Raw genomic sequence first — 18,579 nt, forward strand, 5'->3', positions numbered from 1 at the left:
TTTTGTGTCTCAGTGCTTTGTTCTTAAAGAACTTTTTTGTGTTGAGTATCAATGTTATAGGAGGGCTTATACCATGAAATACTAAACATGCTTCCCCTGTTGGTAAATTTGTGTAAAAAAGTACTTATTTGATGGTGTCCACTGTCATTTTAGCCTCTTTTTTTTTTTTGGTAAAATTTAAACAGGGTATGTGATGACAGAGTATTGAGCACATTGTCCGAGTTACTAGCAATTCTGAAATAATCTTTGAAGCAAACACCATTGCTTGGCCAATTTCTCCCGCAAAATAGTTCATACTAAACAAAAATATTTTCTTTTTAGATATAGGTCTTATAATTGTCAATACCAATGTTACATGTGGTGTCCAGTGATCAAAAAAAGATGTAACGATGGTATTCTGCTACATATTTTATTTCAACTATTAGAAGGGCCAAAGTGGTTATGAATTCAAAGAATTTCTTCATTTGTGACAAGTAAATATACATAGTCTATTATGAAAGCAAGAAAGTCAGAGTATTTCCACACTTTGTGTTCAAACTTTGCTGTGTCAGAATGGTGTCCAGCATAACGGCAGTATTTGTAGGATCCATCTTGATGACTATCAATTTTTTTTTTTTTTTATGGGGCAGCTTCTCCTGATTTGTTTGTTACAATACCTACACAATACTTGTATGCAATTCTTATGGCATTCAACATTAACAGTTTTCATCTGGCATTGACTTTTTGTGATGACACCGTCCGGAACGGCGGTATGGCTTGTATTGGCCAAAGTGTCATAGAAATCTATAATTTCCAATTGAATTGTTCCCAATTATATGTGTGTTCTGTTGAGAGGTGTTACATTAATCTATCATGTCAAAAATAATCACTAAAGATAGATGTCAATACAAGCTGTAACTGCACAAAACTTGTCATTGGCAAGTACCAAGGTTACATGGACACGGTGTCCATGTACACATTGTATATTTTTGCAGAATTATGCTGTACAAAATTTCAGAGACTTATAATGACAATAGATTTCTTTTCCTTGAGCAAGGATCACCTAGCATCCAATGTACAATTGTAAAAATGCTTCAACATCAGTACTTCAACAAAATAAACTTTTGTGGGATGATACATACTACATGTACATAGTACATGTACCAGTGTTACATGGACACTGTGTCCTCTGTGTAACACTGGTATAAAAGGGGTACACAGAAGTGAATGAGATGTCATTGAATAATTCTATTTATGGCTCAAATACTTTATATTAACATGGTATATTATGAAAATTGATCCTTTTGTTTTAAAAAGGCCCCCTTTTCTGCTTTTGAAATTAAGACATGGTGTCCATGTAACATCGGTAGATCACTCTACTACTGGAGCCACACAAAAAAACACATACACATGTAAGAAATTTGCTGTTACTCGGTGCAGTAATGTAGAGTTCACCATAACCTATTACCACTGTATCACATTATCAGATAACATAAGACTGTCTTGTATTATATGAAAAAAAAAAGATTTTAAAAAAATTATTTTTGTAACGGTGTTATTTTTGTGCAAACTTTGAGTGACAGATCAAATTTTCCCTAAAAGAGATAATTGAGGACATGAGCATTTGATTCTTGGTTCATAGTGTGGATGGTATTAATTTGTGATATTCCTGCTATTAAATTACAGTTCTCATGCCATTTCTTGGAGAAAAGGAGAAAGATACATGTACAAAACATTTTCAATGTAGTGGCCATGTAACATCGGTATTTTACAATCAATCTCATTCTCATCCAAGAAAATTATATGGGATTTTCAAGCAAATCCTATACGAAATATATTATAGTATGGCTAAGTGTAACTACATGTAATTATGTATTTAAGTCATTTTCATTAATTTGATGTTGAATTTTGGACCTATGTGTCAAACTTTGGGTCTCAACTTTTTGAACAAACCCATATCTTTTCATTTTTGAAGCACCATGAGCACTGAAAAGTGGACCTGTGCACTATGCAAGTAGCCACTATTATTAACATTATTATCATTATTATTATTATTATTATTATTATTATTATTATTATTATTATTATTATTATTATTTTATGTGTGTTGTAGCTAGATAGAGCTCTGCAGTGTGTGGTGAACAGTGTGTACCCAATATAATTGAAAGTGTGTTACATGTGTTCTTTTTTGTTTTAAAGAGAACAAAACCCAAATATATATGAATTTAGGGAATGCAGCAATAATGCAGCAATGTAAGTGGAACTTATCAGCAAAAGTTTGAAGAAATGTTATTAATTTTTGTCAAGCCCACCTGAGGTGCGGGGAGATTAAGGGATCGCCTGCGGCGTCTGTCCGTCCGTCGTCCATCTGTAACACTACAAAAACTTGAATAACTCTCTACTGAGGACTTTAATTTCAATCAAATTTGGAGGGAAGAGTGGTTATACAAAGTTACACATTTTACCAAACATGAAGTTCACCTCAAGGTCAAAGGTCACAGACTGGTGTCAATGAACTTTAGGGCCCAATGTTAAGTTTTTACGGCACATTTTGATAATGGCTCATAACTTTTGATGTATATGTTCGTTTGTTACCAAACTTGGATGGTAGATGTCCCTTTGGGAGTTGAAGGTCACCACAAGGTCAAAGGTCACAGACAGGGGTCAACGAACTTTTAGGGCCCAATGTTAAGTTTTTACAGCGCGTTTCAATTATGGCTCATAACTTTTGATCCATATATGTCCGTTTGTGACCAGACTTGGCTGGTAAATGTCCTTTGGGGAGTTGAAGGTCACCACAAGGTCAAAGGTCATAGGCGGGGTCAATGAACTTCCGGGATGTAGAAAACCATTAATTTCTTCTATGGATGCGAATGGGCGAGACACATTTTGGCACTTGCCTTGTTAGCTCACCTGAGCCGAAGGCTCAAGTGAGCTATTGCGATCGCTCTTCGTCCGGCGTCCGGCGTACATAAACTTTTTACATTTTCATCTTCTTCTTGAAAACCCCAAGACCAATTTTCACCAAACTTGGCAGGTAGCATCCCTAGGGGGTTAGGATCTCAATTTGTTAAAATGGGCACCATGCCCTACCCAGGGGGCCCCAGGGGGCCCAAACCCCCCAAAATTAAGGTATCTTTAAAAATCTTCTTGGAACTCTAGAACCAGAAATGATAGAGCTAAGTTAATACTATGACTTAGTACATTGATGACTGTAGTTTCAAACTTGTTCATGGCAGAATCAGGGGTGCCCCCCTTGGGACCCAGGGGAGGGGGGTGGGGAGGTCCAAACTGGGACCTAAATTGTACATTTTCTTCTTCTTCTTGAAAACCTCATGATGGATTTTCACCGAACTTGGCAGGTAGCATCCCTAGGGGGTGTAGGATCTCAATTTGTTCAAATGGGCACCGTGTCCCATCTAGAGGGCCCTAAGGGACCCAAACCTACCAAAATTAAAGGAGAAGTCTAGACGATTTTGAATAAATTTCACCAAAATCTACATTCGAAATCCAAGGACCATAATGACTAAGTTTCATTGAAAAATACCCTCCCAACTCGTCACAATCGATTTTTTAGCATCACTAATTTTGAATCGTAACTGTTCGATTTCTGTATGCCGGTGAGAAAGATCATGTGACGGCGTGACGTATTAGCCCCACATTGCTTTTTGTTTGGAGCGTCAGCTGGCTCGGGGAGCCCTGCTTGAGCAACGGCGATATGGGCCGAGCATGTAGCGTACCGGGTGGTTCCGGCCACGCAGCGGATGCACGCGGCATGATCTATTGCTTCACTTAAAAAATGCCGATGTGTCAAGTGTTTGGGTGTTCTAATAAACCGGGCAATGCCAGAAGAAGAGTTTTGTTACCATTCCGAACCAAGAAAATGAGCGGGAAAGGTGCGCAAGATGGCTCTCCAATACAAGTTTGTCGTCAAAACTTACAAATACTACTCGATGCAGCCTCGTCATACTCCCCATCGGCGGCGTAACTGCGACCAGCAGCCCCATACGCATAGCGTAATGGGGCTGCGCACTGTAGCATTCAGAATCATGACAAGGTAGTATTGCGGATAAATATCAACTTAAAATTTTAAAAGATTCTTCAATTTGAAGACTCACAAGTAAAGCTGAAGTATTGACAACAGGCTTCGGGCAACGCTTGGTTCTGCCAATAGTCCCTTTCTGTTCGAATTAATGACTTAATTTGACTCCGGTCGAGAGGAACCTGGGAGAGCTACACTGAATTGACCGCCAGCGCATCTTATCTGGTCGTCAATGGATATGAAATTTGTGCGAGTGTGATGTGTGCGCCTGTGCTGGCTGTCAATAATTCAGTGTATCTCTCCAAGGTTCCTCTCGACCGAGTCACATTTAAGTCATCAATTTGAACAGAAAGGGACTATTGGCAGAACCAAACGTTGTCCGAAGCCTGTTTTCAATACTTTAACTTTACTAGTAGGGCAATTCCGCGGTTAGTAACGTTACATTTTAGGGACATTCTCATGATTTAGATTAGACTCATTTCTCTATCTGTGGATGTGAAGTCTCATTAATGTCACCAGAGATCATTCTAGTGTAGACCTAGAACAGAGCAAAGAATGAAATCATTTCATGAATTATTTTAGAAGAAAGGTCTGCTTTTAATGCCGGTTAGTAACGTTACAAAAAAAGGACATAAAAAATTGATGAGCATCTTTGAACAAAACGTTTGCTCAAACTGGTATAGCTTGAAATATATCAACACTTATTTTTCATTTCTAGCTTTAAGGGCAATATCTACCCCAAATATCCTTTCTCATTATAACTTTGTTTGAAAATTAAGTACAAAAATCATGGTTAGTAACGTTACGGTTACAGTAGTAACGTTACAGTTTGTCCAGTGATTACAGAATTGTGTGTTAACTCAAATCATTACATGTTTCCCCATGAGAATGCAAAGTTAAAGCTAAGAAACATCAGATAAGACATGAAACTCTTATTTCAATCATCAAACTCATGCAGTATAGTACCATTGTACTTGTACATGTTAAAAAAGACTAGAAAAAAAGTTTGCATAAATTACAAACTAAAAAAAAAGTACCACTTTTAAAGACTTGGTCAAGTGATATCCACAGTTTCATAACTTTGCCAATCACTGTTCATCATGACTCACAGTACAATTCACAAAAGCAGCCTGTTTTATTGAGCAAAACAGTTAATGTGTTCCTTATCAAGAGTACCTTTAATAAAGGGAAAAGAAATCAAAGAGCAAAACTAATGTACCGGTATGTAGTGTGTACAGTGTATGGCCAATTGTGGTGTGCTTAGTCATTGCACTATAGGAATCCAGCATAATGCAATGTTTTATATTATTGTGAAAGTAGTTTAAGTCATATGACATTAACTCAAATAATACAGTGTATTAGTTGAATTCATGTTTATTCAAGTCTAGGGACTTTTTTTTCTTTTGTACCAGTTTGAATGTCTAATCTCTGCATTGTTATGAAAACAAAAATCTGTTCGCTGTACCTGAAGCGTAATTAACCGTGACAAACCATTGTATGATAATTTCAAATTGGGACAGAAAATTTGAAGTGATGGCCTCAATTGTTTTTAACACTACTTTCCACACAAAATGCTCTGCTGGCCCACAGATTCCATCAATTGCCCCTTCACATGGGAAGTGGTTAAAAGAAATTTTAAAAAATCGCTCAATGTGCACCTTGTGAGCCTTCTGTAATGATGCGAATGCTGTAGACCCCCCCCCCCAACATTTCCCGCCACGATTCCGCAATGCGCAAAGATTTTGCCGCATTGTCTCATGACTTTTTTCATTGAAGTCTCCCGCATATTTTGAGACCAAATTTGCGACGTCCGTGTACACCGTTCTGCAGTTATGTAATGTTTTGCATAAATGCATGTCGACCTGAAAACAGCTCAAATTCATGATATCGTGTGCAAATCCAATGCAAATTGTGTTTTTTCATTAATTTGATATTAATTAGATTGTTTCAACCTTTGACCAGTGAAATTAATCAATTGTAATGTAGATAAGCTTGAAAAAGTGCCTGCAACAAATTTTGGCAAAAAAACCCAATAGAAAACAAAAGGTTAAAAAACATTAAAATACATAAGAAATTAACAAAACAATAAAAAACAAAAGAAACTGATTTTGATTTTGCTATTTTTTTGCAAGAAAATTGTTTGATGTGTCTTGAGGAACTCTTACACAAAAATTTAGCAATCCTTCAGTCTTTTTTATGGCATTATAGGTGAAAATATGATTTCATGCGTAAATTTGCATAATTAATTTACTATAAAAAAAAGCCAATATCTTTTTACTGTATGACCACGTAATCTTGTAGCTGACATCTGGCTCTATCATCAGGCAAAATTTTGTCAGACCAGGACCTGTCCATTGGAGTCTTATTCACTTATTTCATGGTTAGTAACGTTACAATACACACAGGCTGTGGTTAGTAACGTTACGTGGTTAGTAACGTTACACATTTTGACTGCTGTTATTTCTAAATTCTATAATGATTAGTAATACTTATTTTTATATTTCAGTTAGTCATTGGACACAGCAGGAAAAATTGAAATATTATCATTCATAGACACTTTATACTCCCTGGAGGTAAATAATTTCACTTTTTGGTTAGTAACGTTACATGACTGTCCGATGGTTGGGGAAATGCACACGTTTGCATTTCGAAGACATGTAAGTTGATTTTACTTAATCTATCCATGAAAGCACAGCATTGCCTCTATGAATTCAATATTTGTGGCTAGAAAATAGCATTTAACTTGACTAGCTATCTTCTTTGCCATTATGGAGATTTTGCTGATGAAATTCAATCTGAAAGATTACTTGTTCAAAATTGGTGAATTCAATACCTAAAACTAGCAAGATACCCTGAAAAATAGTTTTTCCTCACTTATCAATGTGTTCTTTCTGAAGTCAAACACAAAAATCAAGGAAAAAACCAAATTGAAATTTTATGGTCATGTCCCTCTAACTGCGGAATTGCCCAGTAAGTCTTCAAATTGAAGAAATATTTCGATTTTAAGGTGATATTTATCTGCGATACTACCTTATCATGATCCTGAATGCTGCAGTACGCAGTCCCATTACGCTGTGTGTATTGGGCTGCTGGTCGCCGTTACCGGCGGCGGTACTATGATGAAGCTGGCACTGGCGTTTCTTCCGCGGTTCAAGTTACATGTATACTGTCGTAATTTACTACCGTCAGACATACTCAACAGTCTCGGACAACAAGAGAGGCAATAATTCTGAAATTGACAGACTGATTTCAGATTGTTCACACTCAAAAGTAAAAAAAAAAAACGATCGCGGATTGTGATAGCATTTGGCAGCAGCAGACGTAAATGTACATGTATGCCTGAGCAGCCTGATCACTCTGATGGCAACAATAGCCAATGAATTGTAAGTGATGGGGTGGACACTAATAAGTACGGCAGTATTACAATACATAAATATTTCAATTAAATGAAAATGTTACATTGCGACTATTTTACATAAATCTTTGACGGATTTTATATAGATATATACCGAAAATTATTTGAATAAAGGAATACAGCATGTTGGCAACAGCACTCCTAAATCGGTGTACAGTCTCCTGCAGTAGCGCCAACAAGGCACACCTAGGCAGGCATGCAGTCAGCAGTGCAATGGGAGATCGATGCGTGGCTGGGCTGCGCTCGCGGTGCTCTCAGCTGAGGAAACTGCGCCTGATACATCACGGGCAATGCATCCTGGGACAAATAGTACGGACGGATTCGAACATGAAGAATTACCTTATTTAAAAAAAAATCATAGTAAATGTATCTGATGGTCTTTTCTCGTCGGGAAAAGGGTAATAGGTTCATGAAATATTGTTCTTTACACAGGAAACGGCTGATAATCGTCCGGACTTCCCCTTTAAGGAATCTTTAAGAATCTTCTCTAGAATCAGAAGTGATAGAGCTACACTTGAAAGTTAATACTATGAGTTGGTACATTAATGACTGTAGTTTCAAGTTTGTTTGATAGCAGATCCAGGGGTGCCCCCCATGTGGGCAGGGGGGTAGGGGTGGGGAGGTCCAAATTGGGGCCTAAATTGTACAATTTTCTTCTTCTTGAAAACCTCATGATGGATGTTCACCAAACTTGGCAGGTAGCATCCCTAGGGGGATAGGATCTCAATTTTGTTAAGTGTTCTTTTCTAGAACCAGAAGTGATTACCTAAAATTGATACTGTGAGTAGGGGGAGGTCCAAATTTGGGCCCTAATTGTACATGTTCATCTTCTACAATTGAGAATTCCTGGTCAAATTTTGGTAGAGCTGTGTGTAATTTAGATTAGTGACTGCGTGAAAGGTGAACTTGGGATACTCAGGTGAGCGCTAGACCCTTGGGTCTCTTGTTTACTTTTTGGTGCAGCCATTGCTAAATGAGAAGACTATCAACAACACCGTGTATGACATGATGTATGAACACTGCATGAAGGAAATTCAACATATTTTCCCTTTTCTTGCATAGTAAAAGAGTATTGATTGATCCCGGTCGCTTTCAAAGACCAGGAAGAATGATATCACCCTGAACATAGGTATGTCCATAACAAGTTAAGGATGTGTACGCATGCACTTATCATTAAAAAATCAAATTTTGCAGAATTTCTTATATTTTCTTTATGTCATTGTACATATGTGACCGGTGACGACGGTTTCAGGTAAAATTGGGGAATTTTCAAAATGCATAAAAATGTTTTTTTCATTGAATCACATTTCCCATTTCCTAAGCTTTGCATTGATATAAAACACAAGTTTGTATTCTCCGGCACCGTAAGTGGTCATACAAAGCGAAATATAGGCTTTGAAGATTCACCTCTTGCTTGAAGACAATGTCCGAGCGGCAAAAAAAACCCCTCAGTCTTATGCTACAAAATTTGGTGTAGATGTAGAAAACGTATCAAAGATTCTCTTTCCGCAAAAGTCCAAATCGACAAAAATAATGGTCAAAATCTTTAACCCCGCCTAGGAGGGAATTTGCTCTTGCGACTTTTGCCTGAAACTGTTGTCGCAGGTCGCATTTATATGAGTAATGTGAAAATTATCTTATATCTTCTTTATATAATTGTACATAAACAATCTTATATCTTCTTTATATAATTGTACATAAACAATCTTATATCTTCTTTATATAATTGTACATAAACAATGTCATGAACTGTACTTTGTTTTTTCTTTAATCTAGTGATTTCGGCATTGAAACTTCAAAAATGTGTAACTTTGAATGGCTTTCAACCGTAAATCCAATTTTCCTCAATATTTGCTGATGTGTTCTGATAACATTGCTGCAGTCTTTCAGTCTGCATAGATATTTCGTTTTATTATCCTTTAAATAAATCAGAGGTCTCTACTTCAAGGGATTGTATAGTTCTGGCTGAGATGGGGATTTACAAGATAGTTTTAGAAACTTCTTATATGAAATATTAAAAAGCATACAATTCTAAGAGGAATTCAAACTTGAAATGCCTGAAATGGCTGAACTATCCAGAAACATGGTGTGGTAATAAAAGGTGGGTCCCATCTTTTATTAGGACCATTTTTTAAAAACTTTTTTCTTTTATATCTCATCATTTTGAAATGGGTCTTCATCAAATAAACTTTGAATTCCCTGTAATAGAATTGTATGCTCTTTAATATTTCATATAAGTAGTGTCTCATGTTTAAGATGTAAAAACCTGAACCCCATTTCTATGAAAACTATGCCATCCCTTTAATGCTGTTATATTTACATTGAGTACAATGCATTTTACCCCCCCCCCCCTTTAAGAATTGAACAGTCAAGGGCCAGTACATGTATTGTTTTAAGTGTCTATGTACAGTATCAGTGGCTACAAAGTTGGGCTGTCTGCTGCAGGATCATCAACCATTTTTGTACTGGGGGACCTTCCTAGTATATTCAGATGCAATATGGGGATGTCTTATACAGTGCATATAAAAAAAAAAAAAAAAAAAAAAAAAAAACCGCAACAAGATCTGATTTCACATTTGTGAAGATTGTGTGGATGGCTGAGTAATCATTCTTTTTGGACAATGGGTCAAATTGGACTTGGGACCAAGTTTAGACACTGCAAGAATCAATGCACCTTATTAGAAATTAACTTAACAAAAGGAATAATGAAATTAATAATCGCAACTTTCCATTGTCTTCTTTTGGATACCTCTTTTTAACATTACATCCCATGCTCCTCAACATGGCCACTATTCCTTTCCACACAGAGATTAGCTCTTTTCTCCATCTCGCGCACAGCCCTGCAAATCATTGGGGCTTGGTTGCGTAAGAGCTTGAAACTCATCGGTGATTCTTTGTCTCAGAGTTGCAGTGTCAGGTGGAGGGGTAATGAACACTTTGCTCTCGAGATAACCCCAAAGAAAAAAGTCACAACAAGTCAGACCCGGAGATCGTGGTGGCCACTCCACGTCATGATACAAGGCAATCACCCGATTTCCAAATACCTCAGCCAATCTGTTTTTTACAATACTGCAACTAGTCGATGGGCCGGTGCGCCATCCTGTGCCCACCATAGGCTTCTGAACACACCCCTTTGTAGCACAGGAAAATTTTCCATTAATTCAAGAATCACCTGTTCATTTAAAATTTGTAAGTATCCATTTCCGTTCGTGTTTTCAAAGAAGAAGGACCCTAGGAGCAAACCGTTTCCACAAAGTCCAGCCCAGACATTCAGCTTTTCTCTATGAAAATTGTCGTCATAGTTAAATGCAGAAATTGAAACTTGGTCCCAAGTCCAATTTGACCTATTGTCCAAAAAGAATGATTACTTAGCCATCCATGACCGTGTAAGAATAAAATAAGATATCATTGGAAAGAAGAGATATGTGGCTTTAAGATCTTGCTACTCACTTTGGTGTAAAGTTAACACAATCTTCACAAATTTGAAATTAAATCTTGTGGGGGTTTTTTTATACCCACTGTACATAACATTATTCAATTGCCCAATTGATAAAAATAATTCTTTTTCTATTTTTCTCTTTCTGTGGTATCTAACTTCTTTTAACAATAAATTGGAACTTCTCAGAATAGCACTCCAATAACCATAATAATTTTTGAAAAAACCTCAAAAAAAGTCCTCATGATAGGACATTACCTAATTTGGATAATTAATTGAATAATCCCTAAATTTTCATAACAAGTCAAACTATTTGATGAATTTCTTAAGTCCACATATTAATCTAATATTACTTGCCTTCCTGTGAATAAATATTCATTTTTATAAATGCCGGAAATACGTAAATTATATGTAACACTGTATTTCACATTTATGCAAATGAAGCCTTCGAAATTTACATGAATTATATATAATATGATTTTTTTCCTTCATGGAATTCAAAACTTGAACTCACAAGAGCTTCAAAATGATACCATACATGTCAATATTGAGCAAAGATGAAATTTTGCCTTCTGAGGGGACCTTATCTTGGACTTGCCCAGTTATAAATACAAAAAGTATCTTTGATCTGTACATACAGCTAAATTGGCAATGCAAAGCTTGATTCTGTGTGTGGCTTAATTCTGCCAAACACGATGTATTTCTTCAAACGTTTAATTTGAGGATATCGTGGAATATACGGGAAGTACTTGGACTGTCTCGAGAAGGTAGGTGGCTTTCATGGGCGTTTTCATGTTTAAAAGCCGATATTCCTGTGCAGTAGTGTCTGAACCAAACACTCTGTTTGTGGTTTACGAAGTATTCGTGTTGTGGATCACCTCGCTGTCGCGTACGTACATGTATGCACCCTAACGTACTGTATACATTCTATGCGTGTATCATACATTTGTGTGTGTATGCATCGTTATGATGTGGCTCATATGAATATTTGAAGGTGTGGAGAAATAGCTTTTAAATGTACCTTGGTATGTATTTTGTTAATGTGCAAGACTTGAAGTGGAAACAAGTCATTTCCTGTTTAATATGCATGATGTATTTCTAAATTCCTATTTTTCAATGTATCAAAATATATCATGTGAACGTGTCTACAATCGTGAACGAAAAAGAGGCTCACGGTCACCCCACGGCCTAATACTCGGGTGAGAGAGAGACCCCCGGGTCTCTTGTTTTCACATCTTTTTGATTTGCTTTAGATTATCTTCACATCGTGTATACAGTGGTGTGAAGAATCATTATCATGCGACATGACTACATGTATTGTCATAGTTGCAGCATTGAACAACAAGCGTCAAGAAATTTTTTTAATGCATTAATTGGGATGATTGTGTCCGCGGGTTAATCTGTAATCCTACTTGAGTGAATTGTGGAGCCACATCACGCTCCCGTTCTACAATGCTCATATATAAATCAATTTTTCTTTGGCTTACGCAGAAGTGGAATATTGCCCAAGTTGACATGTTTTCTCCAGTCCTGTCAATATCAACTGACGGTATAATTAGGCAAAGAGTGAGGTTAAGATGTCATTGCTACCATAACATTCCTTGTGTTTCACACACAAGCATATTTTAAGTGATGTATTTGATGTTAGGTAACTACAAGTCCCTCACCTTTAAAATTCCTCACTGCTAATAGTTTTTAGCATTGTTTCCTTTGTCTATCAGTTTGCAGGAAACAAAGGAGGAGCTTGAAGAATATCAAATTAGTAGTCAGGAACTGGAGGCAGAATTAGAGGCCCAATTGGAGCAGTCAGAGTCAAAGGTGAAGGACCTGACAGCAACCAACCAAAGGTTACACATGGAATGTGACAACTTAAAGGTAATCCTGACAGTTTGTTTGTGTGGTTGAGTTGGTTTTTGAGCATTTGACCCCAGATATTAGTGCATACCATCAATATGCAATGTGCAAAACACAGATATTTAGCAACAATGCATTGCTATTTGTATGTGGTTATTGGTAACAGAGTTTGGCAATGAAAAGCATACGGTACCAAAATAATGTGAATTGAGCTAACTTCCTCAGTTTCTTAGCATTTAACTTGAACTTTGGCTTGTGTGACCACCATAGTCAAAGACATACATGTGCAAACTGCATCTTTCTTCATTGTCAGCAATGTGTTGCCATGGTAACAGCATTTTTATACCCCTGCAAACACAAATGTGACCGTGCATCACAAAACGAACAAAAAGTCGCACCCCTTGTTACGGCACATTTTATGTAAATCGGCACATTTTGGTAAATTACCAAAATGTGCAAGTTACCAAAATGTGCCGTCACTAGTGTCGGCACCTATACCTGACGGATCAACTGTTACCAAAATGTGCAGTTAAAAGTGGATTTGCCGGCACATTTTAGACAATCTGCACATTTTGGTAACTGAACTAAAAACCCATGGATGGGCTTGAGAGTTACTCTATGGTGAAGGAGTTAAGATTATATGGTCCTGCAGTAAAGACAGGCAAGACACTTATATAGCTCACCCGAGCCGAAGGCTCGAGTGAGCTATTGCGATTGCTTTTCGTCCGTCGTGCGTTGCACATGAACTGTTTACATTTTCATCTTCTCTTACACAACCGGTTGGCAGATTTCAACCAAACATGGTGGGAATCATTTTTAGGGGGTAAGAACCCACAGTTGAACATGGATAGTATGTGGCCCCCAGGGGGCCCAGGGGGAAGGCTCCCAAGGGAAAATTGGTAAATATTAAAAATCTTCTTCTCCAAACCCAAAAGCAGTACAGTCTAGATAATATTTTATGTTGTATGTAGATACTTTTATTTATGAAGAATGTAGTTTGTTTATGGCAAGACCCAAGATGGCCTCCTTGGGCCCTAGAGGGGTGAAAGTGTGATGGGGGGGGGGGGGGGGGGGCAAGGGGGAAACATACATGTTCATCTTCTCCTGCAGAACCAGTGGGCGAATTTCAGTCAAACTTGGTGGGGATCATCCTAACAGGGTAGGGACCCAAAGTTGTTCATGTGGAGCATGTGGCGCCCAGGGGGGCCCAGGGAGAAAGCCCTCAAGGGGAGAAAAAAGGAATAAACTTTAAAAATCTTTTTTGCAGACCCAAGAGCAATACAGTCTATGTATGTTGTATGTAGATACCTTTATATATGAAGAATATAGTTTGTTCATGGCAATACCCAAGATTGGGGTGGAAGTTTGAGGGGTGGGGGCCAAGGGGGAAAAACACATTTTCATCTTCTCCTTCAGAACCAGTGGGTGAATTTCAATCAAACTTGGTGGGGATCATCCCTAGTAGTAGGCTTGCTAAGGGCGAAAAAAGGGGTGATCACTGCATTTTATAGTACAAATGTCCTATTTGGCACACATGTTCCTCTGTACAATTGGAATTTTTTCATCTAAAGAGACTATCTGTATCTATGCAAATAAGCCTTAATTTGCATAATTTATGCAAAAATACATATAAAAATTATTTAAAAATATATGTACATCCAGAGGAAATACCTAATTTGGTAGAAGTATTCTATAGAGTATGTGGAAACAATTCCTGCAAAAATTGATTTCATACCTATGTAAATAAACATAAAATTTGCATAATTACGCAAGTTATTGTGCAAAAATCTGCATTTTTGAAAGAATTCTAAACTATTGAACACTGGATCTTGTAGTACAAAGTTTGAACCTGGGATGGATGTTCCTTTGGTCAAAAATAAATGATTCATCTGAAGAGACAAACTGTTTCTATGCAAACAACCTGTTACTTGCATACAATTGTATATGTGCATATCATTACCTACACATTCGATAATCAGAACGAAAAGCCTTAATGAAGCCTTAATGAAACTTCCTTTAAATCTCATCCTAGATAGATATAACCCGTTAGAAACACTTTATGAAACAAAATGAGAAAAGAATTTGAATAATTGAACCATCATTACCAGCTAATTTACATAATTACTAAAGAAAGTAAAGTAAAAACATTATTTTTAAAGTTTTTCCTACAGTCTATGAAGTGCATTTTTTGATGAAAACTACGGAAGTAGTATGCATTTCCTTTAGTCAAAAGGAAATGGTTTGTAATATCAAAGCACTATTTGTCTATGCAAATACCACCTAATTAGCATATTGTGCATATTAATACCGAATGTACCAGAAGTCAGTGGTCAAGGTTGACTTAAGAAATTGTATCAGTTTACGCGATAACTCAAGACTGGATTATGCAAATTTCACCAAACCTGGTCCAAAGATGACGTATGATGGGGCAAGTGATTAAGCAGTTTTTAAGTAAAATTGGCAAGAGGTCAAAGGTCAAAAAGTTCAAGGTCAATGCTAAAATTTCATTATTTTCCCCATATCTATGCAATGTCTGAAGGTACTTTCCTCAAACTTAGTGACTGCATACAATGTACTACCAAAATAAGATTCTGCGGACTTTCAGGTCAAGAGGTCAAAGGTAAAAGTTCAGGTGAAAATGCTAAAATTTCACTTTTTTCTCTGTATCTCACAAATGGTTCAAGGTGTCTTCATGGAACTTAGGGAATTTAGGGGTCATTTGTCAAAGGTCAGGGGTCAAAGATCAAGGTCAATTTGGCCCTCAGAATTTCACTATTTCCCTCAAGTTTTTGCAATGCTTGTAGGATTTTTCTTGAAACTTAATATATACATGTATTACCGAATGGATATTCTCTGAGAAATTTCCTTCCAAAATGTCAAAGCTGAGATGAAAGTGCTATATTTCACTTTTTCTTTCATATCTTGAATATGAATCAAGGTATCATGAAACTTAGTACAGTGTACATATTTGTGCATGTTCTACCTGACAGTGATACCTTTTTTGATTATCGAAAAAATGTTAAGCCCTCCCCTCTCAAGTGTTTTTGTTTCCTCTTGATAAGTAGGAAAGGACATGGAATTCAGTGACATGGTATAGTCATCGCCATCATTACTGTATGGGTCGCATGGAAGTTAATTTTGATGCACACATGTATAACCTCTGACATTCTTACCTTTTACATTTTTACCTGTGTATTTCTTTTGATTTAACCTCTGACATCTTTACACTAAACCAGTTAACATAATTATTATTTTTTTTTTGGAAAAAGCTTCAAGATCATGTATGTAGGTCATGATCATCTATACAGGTATTAGCTGAAATGTGGTGGAATATGACATTCTTTGGACTGCCAGGGAGTTACGTTATCCCAAGGGAAAACAATCACAACCAGGGAGAATATGATATTTACGATTCTCGTAAACAGTAGCCTGTGACGATCTGTTGACAAATCACAACCTAGTAATTGTAAAAGCCATCGAATATACTTTTTTATGGCTATGAACATATCATTTCTGCTTTGATTTATGGTTGAAATTGACTGATCTTAAGTCAGAGACTGAGATTATTTGACTTAAAGTACAACATCTCCTATATAGTTCACATGACAATTTTTGCATATTATTGCCTTGTCAAAATGTTATTGTGTATAAATTTCCTAGCATAGTTTCCATGCCATAGTAGCTCATAGTGTACTGAGTTAACATTTTTTTTTTTTCAGAAACAGACTTTGTTTCTAACTCAAGCTTTTACGTTCTTAATGTGTGCAGATACCCAAGGTTGCATCCACATAATTTGCACAAGTTTATAATCAGTTTGATGTAAAAAGCCTCTTATTCGCTTGATTGCCTACAAAATACAATGGAAATCAGAATTCACACTTTCACTATGGTAGTGTTTTTTGTAATGATTTTTATGCCTCCGCCACGAAGTGTCGCCAGAGGCATTATGTTTTCGGGTTGTCCGTCCGTCCGTCCGTCCGTCCGTCCGTAACCAATTTTGTGGACAGGGTATCTAAAAAACCCTTAGAGGTATCCTAATGAAACTTGGCATGTGTATGTATGAGTGGGCGAAGTTGTGCCTATCAATTTTTAGGATCACATGCTCAAGGTCAAAGGGCAAAAGGTCATGGTCAAATGCTCAAAATTTCACTATTTCCCCTATATCTATGCAATGCCTGGAGGTATTTTCTTTAAACTTGGTGTATACATGAACTACCAAATAAAGATTCCCCAGAGAGAGTTTTAGGTCATGAGGTCAAAGATCAAGGGTCAAAGGTTAAGTGAAAATGTTAGAATTTCACTTTTTTCTCCATATCTCACAAATATTTCAAGGTATCTTCATGGAACTTAGTATATATGCATGTACTGACTGGCAGTGATCATGGAGAATTTAAGGGTCATGGATCAAAGGTAAGGGGCCAAAGGTCAAGGTCAACTCATCAAAATGTCAAATGTTATTTCCCTCTTATATACAATGCCTGCAGGAGTTTTTTCTTGAAATTTAGTGTATGCATGTATTATCCAATACAGATTCTCTTGGAAGTTTCTTGCCAAAAGGTCAAAGGTCACGTGAAAATGCTACATTTTACTTCTTCTTTAAACATATAAAAGAGTCAGAAGTTGGGTATAAATCCTCAAATCCCCAAATACCTGCACTCTTCATAGACAGTATAGCCATTCATCCAAATAAACCTAGTTCAAGGAAAGTGAACATTCAATGCATGTGTGATCGACAAACAAGTCATTTGAATATTTTGCCAGTTATGTGAAACTGTCATCACACATTGTCAAGACATTGTGCTATAGACCTATTCGGAGAACCATGCATTATGGCGGAGGCATACCAGTCGCCATAGCGACATTTCTAGTCTAACCATGACCTCAGTCGTGTACTGTTTGCAAGGGAAAAACAGTCCTTTTGTAAGCAATATTGTTCCAATTTGCATCTGTTCATACTGTAGGCCCTACTGTTAGATTTGCATAATCATATCTAAAAGAGTGTCACTATCGATTGTTATTTTTCCCCTTCCTGCAAAGCATTTATGCAATAAGGGAAAATTGATAGCAAAAATTATTTTAAAGATCAATATGTTTCGAAATTTCACGTCTGGTGTACTTATTTACATAATTTATGCATAAAATGCCTAAGTTAATTAAATAATATGGAAACAATAATTAAGCAACTGTAAAGTGTTGTGAGAATATTGTCGTATTCCATTAGGTTTTTGGGTATCAAGTTCAAAGCAATTTAAGACATTGTCACATTGAGGCTTTTTGTTTGTTCTGATTATCTATAGATGTGTAGGTATTGATATGCGAATAACAGATGTTTGCATAGAGACAGTTTGTCTCTTCAGATGAATAATTTATTTTTGACCCAAGGAACATCCATCCCAGGTTCAAACTTTGTACTGCAAGATCCAGTGCTTAATAGTTTAGAAATTCTCTCAAAAATGCAGATTTGTGCACAATAACTTGCATAATTATGCAAATTTTATGTTTACTTACATAGGTATGAAATGAATTTTTGCAGGAATTGTTTCCACTTACTCTATAGAATACTTCTACCAAGTTAGGTATTTTCGCTAGATCACATATATTTTTTCATAATTTTTATATGTATTTCTGCATAAATTATGCAAATTAAGGCTTATTTGCATAGATACAGAATGTCTCTTTAGATGAAAATTTTTCAATTGCCCTAGGGAACATCTGTGCCAAGTAGGACATTTGTACTAAAAAATGCAGCGTTTACCCCCTTAGCAAGTCTGCTATAGGGGTTGGGTCCTAAGGATATTCATGTAGGGAATGTGGCCCCCATGGAGAGCCCCCCCCCCCCCCCCCCCCGGGAAA

General features: G+C 36.8%; 1 protein-coding gene across 1 annotated transcript in view; it reads left to right on the plus strand.

Annotated features, from left to right (window-relative positions):
- LOC140232380 (nuclear distribution protein nudE-like 1-A) overlaps nucleotides 1–18,579 on the plus strand; it is a 225,960-nt gene that overhangs the window by 5,950 nt on the left and 201,431 nt on the right. Inside the window, exon 2 of the mRNA XM_072312507.1 lies at nucleotides 12,594–12,747. Coding sequence (XP_072168608.1) covers nucleotides 12,594–12,747 — 154 coding nt within the window. The remainder of the gene's footprint in view (nucleotides 1–12,593; nucleotides 12,748–18,579) is intronic.

Source organism: Diadema setosum, chromosome 8 (assembly GCF_964275005.1).
Source record: "Diadema setosum chromosome 8, eeDiaSeto1, whole genome shotgun sequence".
In the NCBI taxonomy this organism is placed as follows: Eukaryota; Metazoa; Echinodermata; class Echinoidea; order Diadematoida; family Diadematidae; genus Diadema; species Diadema setosum.